Source organism: Plasmodium gonderi (assembly GCF_002157705.1).
Source record: "Plasmodium gonderi DNA, contig: Pgo-contig_357, whole genome shotgun sequence".
NCBI lineage: Eukaryota > Apicomplexa > Aconoidasida > Haemosporida > Plasmodiidae > Plasmodium > Plasmodium gonderi.
Window position 1 is genome coordinate 1 of NW_021629258.1, and position 9,470 is coordinate 9,470.

At 19.0% G+C, this 9,470-nt stretch overlaps 1 protein-coding gene across 1 annotated transcript; it reads left to right on the plus strand.

The window, feature by feature from the left end:
- Window positions 1–3,826: 3,826 nt before the first annotated feature.
- Window positions 3,827–5,016, plus strand: PGO_003055 (variable surface protein; the record flags this gene model as incomplete). The annotated part of the gene is made up of 3 exons (XM_028691240.1): window positions 3,827–3,838; window positions 3,997–4,722; window positions 4,849–5,016. The coding sequence occupies 3 exons, from the start codon at window positions 3,827–3,829 to the stop codon at window positions 5,014–5,016; spliced, it is 906 nt and encodes a 301-aa protein (XP_028547041.1).
- Window positions 5,017–9,470: the final 4,454 nt, after the last annotated feature.

Consider the following 9,470-nt stretch of genomic DNA (forward strand, 5'->3'; position numbering starts at 1 on the left):
ATAACATTAAATAATATTCATTAAACAAATAGGAAAACCATTAAATGTATATATAAGACAAGTGTGTTCAAAACGAAGAAAACAACAAGTACAGAGTATAAGTTATGTAATGTATAAAATAAGTAATCTAAATGTAAACGCATATATTATACAACCATATTTAATGAAACATGATTATATATATAATAATGTATATTATAATAATATTATTATATTTTCTACAACTAATATAGTTAATACTATGAATTCTGTGCTATAAATAATATAAAATGCTATTTGATAAATTAGAGGATATATTTACTTATAAAATGCTCCGTATACTGTAACATATATTATTATTATATATTTTTAGGATAAGAGGAAATAATTAATTATACAATGTTATAATGTAATAATATACCTAAAATCTTATTTATATATTTTTAATCTTGTTCTTATTGATGATAATAAAAACATCCTTATATATAAATATATATACATAAAAAAAATATAATATTTATTAATAAAATTTATTTTTTCCAATGTAGAGTAAGCATAATACTATAAATAATAATGCGAAAAATCATTCTCGATAGAAAAATATAAATATTCTAATAATATAAAGCATAAATATTCCAGTTTATGTTGTATTATATTAATATATGTTTTCTTTTGTAATATACAGTAGCATTTATTTTATGTTACATGTAACTCTTCGTTACTTTTGTATTCCATTCTGTCATATAAAACAATAATGAGAGAAAAAAATAAATTTTATTCATATTATAAATTATAATACTATTTTGTAGTTTTATTAATTCTACTTAAAATATACTAAGTAAGTTACTTATTATTACTTATATAACATATATATATAATTAAGTAATATTATATATACATAATTTATATGTATGAAACGTGTGCAATATTATAATATATAATATAGGATATAAATAATTCTACATAATATATAAATCAATTGTTATTGTCTTATCATTTTCGAGCAATTTTTATTATATTTATATTTTATGTATAATACACTTATGAATGCAAGGAATTCTAAAATATGCAATATATATAATATTGGAATTATTATATATTATTGCATAATAACAGAATAAAATACAAATACCAATAGTTTACACTGTGTTGTAATAATACATTTTTTATGAGGTGTATAAATATAACGTCATGATGAATGGGGGATATTATACAGTTTTAGATTCATCATTATATTTATTAATTTATATAATTATTTTGCACTATCATTTTATTACATTTCAATTAAGAACACAAAAAAGGAAGACGAAAAAAATAAGCACTAATAAAAAATAAAAGTGAGGTAAAAATCTTGAATCATCATATATTTCTTAAGAATGTTGTATATCTATAACGAAAAATTATTTATTTTCTGTATTATAAATAAGATACATAAAATATTACTAACAATTTGTGTATGAATTATTAGTACTAAAATAATTATAATAATGAAATATGAGATATCATATGTAATGCTACTTTGGGAAAAAAAAATTAAGTCAAACAATAATTATTTTTGCTAGTTCCATCAATAATGTATAAATAGTACAATAATAAATATTTCAGATTCTTTATTTTATTATCATAAAAAAAAATCTAATATATTATACGTATATTATTATATATAATGCTAAAAGTAATATTTGAACTAATATTTTCAATATATTTGAATGAGATTCACTTATTTTAAAAAATATAATATCTTCTATAGAAATAACTAATGATAAGGAATAATATAGTGATAATATAGTAACATTTGTCTACGGAAATTTAAAAAAAAAAAAAAAAAAATCACTCATTTTATTACACGATATTATTTAACTGCTTTTTCTATATGAATTACTTCTAATACTTGTTTCCTTAAATAAAACACAGTTTACATATAGTTATCCTAGGAGAATTAAATTTTCATCTTATATTATAGTATATATATTGAGAAATATATTGTATACGAATTCGGTATGTAATTAAATAAAATTTTAATATTTATTATAATAAATCATTCATTATATCACTACATAAACATATGCATTCTAGTAATAATTAATGTGAAAGTAAAATATTAAATGATGAATATTAAATTTCATTTTATAATAGGTTACATTGTAAATAATTATAATGTTAATCAGAATAAAATATAATATATCTTAATAAATAAAACACTAAAAATGAAATATATGTTAATTGTGTTGTTAATAAAAGAAAAATTATTATATGATTTTAATATAAGAGACCTAGATCTATATAACGAATCGAGTATATAAATTAATCCAGAATCTCTTTTAGATTAAATTCTAATAAAAAATATACATATATTTTTTTGTTATAAATTAAATGAATTTGTTATATGATGTAAGCAATTTTATAAACAAAAAAAATTAATATTTTTTTTATAAGGCTCTAAGGACAATTGTGAAATAAATGATAGTATAAGGACCATTAAATTTTAATAATACATTCAAAAAAATTATTTTTTTTTTTTTAAACATACATATATTACGCATTATATTATTACATATATTAAAATAATATTATGTAATGTAAAGCTTTTGTATTTGCTTTTATTAAATTAATTGAAAAATATATATATATATATATAACACCTATTATGCTTAAATATCATTGACTAATACCCAGTAGAAATGGTTAATATATTATTAATATTCTAAAAATAATATTTTATTTCATATTGTACTATTTTATCATTATGTTTATAACATTATTTTATACAAAAAATAAAATTTTATTTGAATATTTACATTGTATTCACATAATTTGTAATTTATAATTCCAGATATTAAATTATATCCATATATAATTGGAAGGAATATTATATTAATCCCTCTGAAATCAAAATGTATTTTAAAAGAAACTATCAATAATATATATACCTATGACGTATATATCATATTTTCTATATATTATAATGATTATTATAAGATAGTAACCATGTATTTTGTATTCTCTTTATAAATAAATCATGTCTATCCCTATAATTCCTTCTAATGTAATTCTACGTTTTTTTAAAAAAAAAATAAAAAGATAAATAAACAATAACCCTCAAAATATATGAAACATGCGTATCATTTATTACAACTATTAAGCTATTTTCGTTTTTCTATCAGCAAATATTAAACATATATGTAAATTTATAATTAATAATATATTTTATGTTAAACATATTATTTTATTAAAATATCACATATTGATTATTATATATAAATATATAATTCAATTTTATAATACAGATTATATTACAAGCAATATACATTTTGTTAAAAATAAGAAAATATAAATACAAAATTTATACAAAATATTTATATATTTGCTTGATAAAATTTTCATTTATTATTAATATCACCTTATTTTCAATATATATATTCAAGAAAAAGATATACATATATAAATATTATCGTATAATAGATTCATTATATAAATATATATATTCCCAGAGTATTATATTGAATAAATAATTTATTATATGATTATTATATGTATAAAAATAATACAAAATATTATTCCTATAATTTTTTATTTTTATATAATTTCAGATTTCTATATATTTCTTTCATATCATTTAATCAAATGGATTATTACTTCTCCTGTGTAGAACGCTTATAAAATCACGTTCTATTATATACGAAGAATCAAATAAAAATATAAATTAAAATTTTTTTTTACAATATATATGTTGTATATTGAAGTATATTTTATATATATATTGTATGTAATATAATATGCTTACTCATGTACACTTATAATTACAATAATATTAACATTATTTTGTATAGATTGCATAAATAGCACAATGTCTGCCCATGTAATTATAAAAAAAAAATGCTTTTGTTTCTATGATTAATATAAATTAAAATTTACAATAACTAATTTTAAATTATTGATAAGAATATAAACATAGGAAAAAATACTTTTTTATCCATATTATTTTAATCTTTTATATTTATTATAACTTCTTTACAGTTCAATTTTATGAATATATTTCCAACCTGTTTGGATCAATATAATAATCATACAAAGAACCTCCCAGGGGAAGATAATTTAAAACTTCAACAACCTTGTATGACTATTACAAATATTTTTAATTTTCTCCAAAGCAAGGAGAGCTTTATGCCAAAATGCGAAGAACTTATAATATATTTAGACTATATAAATAGCATATCAACCACTTCTGATATAGAACCATGTTGCAAATATTTCAACTATAAACTAAAACAAATACTAAATTTTCAAAAAAACTATACCGAAGGCACTAAAGTAGCTTACAGGAGGATGACTACAATCACGAATTCAATAACATATAAGAATTTTCCTGATATATGTAAAAATCATGTTGATGATATTGATGAGAAAACATTTAAAATATTGGAAACACTGGATAACCTATATAGTATATTAAAAAGAGATGGTAATAAATGCCCTTCTGAGACTGAATGTTATGAGAAGTTCATGGAACTATCAAAAATTTGTGATACATTGAACAACGATAGTCTTCATGACTTGCTAAGTAATTTTAAAAAAGAAAATATAAAAATTATAGAAGATACAAAAAACATGGTACAAGTTAATTCAAAACAAGAGGTTCATGCAGTTTCACATCACACATCTGGAATTAATCCACGCACTATTATTTTAGTTTTATTTACTATTTCATTTACTACATTAATGATTACATTCTTTCTTTATAAGGTTAATAATTAAATTAATATATTTATAATTGTATTACAGTTTAAAATACATGTAATTATGGAAAAATTATATTAAATATATAATACGCATATAAATATATGTGTCAAATTTTTCCTATAATATCAGTATACACCATCTGTATCTTTTTTACATTCAATAGCATGTATAATAAGGAGAATGTGCAAAAGAAAAGATAAACAGAATATAAAATTATTAATTTCTTTTGAAAATGATAATGAAGAATTAGTTAATGAAAGTTCTCAAATATCATACAACGCAATACAATACTTCTAAAAAATGTAAAAGGTGGGATCAGGCTTTTATACTATATTCTACGTAATATAATCATTAACACCATAGGATTAATAGTTTATGTATTAAGTTTTATTTATATTTTACACTTTATTTCAACGTTTTATCTTTTACTTAATTATATCCGAAAGTTTTAAACATATAATTCGTGAAATTATTTTCACCATATTTCATAAAAATGAATAATACTTATTAATGATATAGTATAGTCCTTGTCCACATATTAATATATGTTAGTATAAAATATTAATAAAATTTAATATGTTCATTATTTATAATATATTTAGATATTTTCCATATATATATTATAATTTATATTTTTAATAGACAATATATATATTTGGGTGCCTTTGTAAAATTATTTCTATATAAATTTAATAATAATATATATAATGTTAACATATATGATATAATTACACGTTTTATTATTATGTTTACAATTTTTCCTATTTTACGATATAGTATAGATATTTATTATAATAATTACCTCATATTTCATAATTCATTATTTTTAAACTACCATGTATTATGATTATTTTATATACTAAACTTCCATTGAATTTACTGTATTTTATACATCTTATACATATTTAAATTTTTTATATTAGGCATTCATTAATTACAGTTATATTTCAAGAGTTACATATATTATATATATCTTTAGTAATAGGAAATAATATTTAAAATAATTTTTTTAATAAAAATATTATGAAGCATAGTGTTATGAATATTTTTATTTCAATAAACTGCTGTAATATACAGAGTATGATTTTCAAGTTTTTTTACAATTATTTTTACTAAATTGTTCATAGACTGTTATCAGAATGAAATATGTAATTGGATAACAACTATATCATCGATTATATAAACGAATACTTTGGAACATTTTTTTTACTTAAATGTATCTCAAAAATTATTTTTTTAAAGAATGCTTATCTCATTCCCCAATTAAAAATCTTATATATGACTTTTATATGTAGATTCAAATTTTTTGGTTTATTATAAAAAAAAAAATAACTATAAATAAAAATAATTATTTTGTTTATAAGGCTTTTCTTTTTGCTACTTGATTATAAGGATATGATACACCAAATTATGATCAGAAGAATCTTCGACACTTGATCTTCTATCATCAGATTTATCTAGTACAAATTCAGACCTACATTTAACAAGATTAGCATGTGAGAAAATATAAGATGTAGCGTTTGAATTTATTATATGAGCACGTGAATTATACTTATCTGCAGAGTTATATAGAGTACAATTATATTTTACTTCATTAGTGGCTCTTTTATATGTATCAATTTTAACTATAACTCTATAACACAATATAAAATTATAAAAATTTTTCAGAATCAGCTTAACAGCTAAGTTGATTATTTTGAGAACAATATTAATAAATGTGATATAATCCCAATTTTATACTTGGATTACATTCATGTATTTTGTTTGATTTTATATATTGAAAATATTCATTTCCTTATATTCCCAAATTTGATACATATCTATAGTTAAATAAAAATCCTGTTGAAATTAGTAATAGTACAACATTATTAGACGAATAATCACTTGTATCTAATGATAATAAGGTTGTAGTTTTATCAGATTAAAAAATAATTTATAAACATTATTGGCATAGTATATTACCTTCATTATCATTTTGAATTATATGTTTATCTTTTGCAATTTTGTTTTTTAGATAACTTTCAGAATGATATTCAATATAAATTAACTTAACCTGAATCATTTAATTCACTCCTGTATTTCTTACATTCGTTATTGAATACATTTATTACCTATATTATTGCAATAATAAATATATAATGAAATATGTTACTGCTAAAACATATAGATGTAATATATCATATTTTAGGAAATATCATTATTCCTCATTCTTTATGAAAAATATGGTATATAGAATATTTCATAACATTCATTAAGGTCTTTTTATATTTTGTTATTATATATTCATATAATCCAGAAATATTTTCAAGAAATATAATAAAAATATATTCACCATTTTTATATATATTTTGTTCTTATACATCATATTATTTTAAACATTTTAAAACTACTGAATTTATATGATATTAGTTACTATGAAAGATAATAACTGTTATACTGCTAATTCAAAATATATTATTTCTTTTTATTCATTACTTTTTTTTTTTTATTCTATTAAAAAATTAATTTTGTAAAATATATTTTTTATATGAGAATAATAATAGATTAACGGGTATTTAATTTTTTACTATCATGGTATTATATTATCACATTAGTGGAAGCATGAAATATAATTCTTAACAGTATTATAAATTAGTGATCCTTACCATTGCATTAGAACATTTAGAATACGAATATATTTATTACTGCTGCTAAATATATTTGCATCTATCCTTATTTACATAGGCAGAGGTAAAAATAATTGTTATCGCAAAGATTAAAATAAGGGATTTTTATATGTTTATTCATTAAATTTATAAAACTTCCAATATAAGATAATGTCAGTTATAGAAATAAATTATTGCTAAAATATAAATTAGAGATAAAGGTTATTATAAAAGTATACAAAAATATGTAATAATGGATTTATAAAGGTTTCATTTAAATGTCACTAGCAAATGATATGAGACTAGTTCTATATAAATTTAATTAGATATATATACATATTTTATTATAATAATAATACACCAAATATATATATTGTCTACTCTAAATGCTTTATTTCTTAGTTTAAGTGTAATTTTTTTTTTTTTTTATAAAGAATCTTATTGGTAAATACTCTTGTAGTTGTTTTTTTATGTCAAAAAAAATATTGTGTTCCTAAACATCATTATCATGGCGCACGAAATAAATTTGAATTTTATAGTGAATCATGTTAAAACTATGTAAATATTATATTAAAATTATATGTATATTTATATATTATTAAAAAATTTATTTGTGAGTCAAAATTCTAATTAATGCTTAAGACAAAATAAAATGGATATATCATAAAAATGAATTATTTATTTTTTAATCTTGTAAACAAATTCATATCATTTAAGTTATATAAGTTTGTTTTAGAATATATGTAGAAAATATTAACATGATATACTCTGCAAATATATTTGTAATATGATTTTTTATAAAAAAAATATCTATTTTTTTTATTATTTTTTTTATGAGTCTGTATTCTATCTATTTCAATTTAGCGTTACTTCATTGTAATTTCGTATACGAGGAGTAAAATGGTATGGAAAACTGTTTGAAAAAATATAAAGCCTTGTACAAGTCAATATATTTTATAGTTAACGAATATTTAATATAGAGCACATATATATTTAGATTTATAAAAATAATATCTTATATTAATCAAAAGATTTTCTTTACCTTTTTATTTGTTGTATTGTCAATAGCATTTCTTCTTTTCCTCTTGATTCCTTTTCCATGTATAATTTTTTCATTGCATATAAATAATCTATCAAATGACATTTATCATTTATAATACTTATATTAATATAAAATAAATAGCCTGTTGCGAATAATTTAGAATTAATTACTCTCCAATTAATATATCATTTTATTAATATTTTACTGCTATATGTTTATCACATTTTGAATACATATTTATAGAAGCAGATAAATTATCTTATGTTTTTTTATTTATATTTGTTAAATATAGTACATAATTTTTACAGCCTAAATGCTGAAAATTATTTCATTAATTATATAAATGTCTATTCACTCATTTCATATGTTATATACAAGTATTTTAAATAAGTGCTGGTAACTATGAATATGTTCATTTAATTTCTTATATATGTGTTCATTAAGATTATTCATACCCTCGATAATACTGTTAGTGGATTAATATTGTTTTAAGCATAAAATACGCTTTCATGTATGAATCAATGCAAAAATTATTTCATTAATTGCATTAATACTTTTCAAATATATTAATCGTTATTACACAATTTATGGACAACCTGAACTAATAATACTTCCTCTAAAATTGAGGAAATGAAGTTACCTTAAAATGCCCTTCCGACATTTAATTGTGTGATTTCCTGTATTTTGCAAATTATGTAATAATACCCATTACGGCAGTTGTAATACATTCATATATGTAATTCTATTGTTATATTAGTTAATTGCACAATAAGTATAATGATATAGGATGTTAAAAAAGCATCAATTCCATTCAGAATAGGATCAATATAAAAAAACAAATTAATACATATATATGCTTTAAGATAATTTTTTAATGCTTATCTGTACAATATAAATATAATTTACTTTAGAATATAGTAAAAACTACTGCAATGTAGTGTCACATGAAATTATTTTTACATACATATATGAAGTAAAGAAAATAAATTCTATAATTAAATAATAAATTATGAAACATAAATCAAGATAGACTTTTATATACGCCAAGTGTGGGTGAAATATTG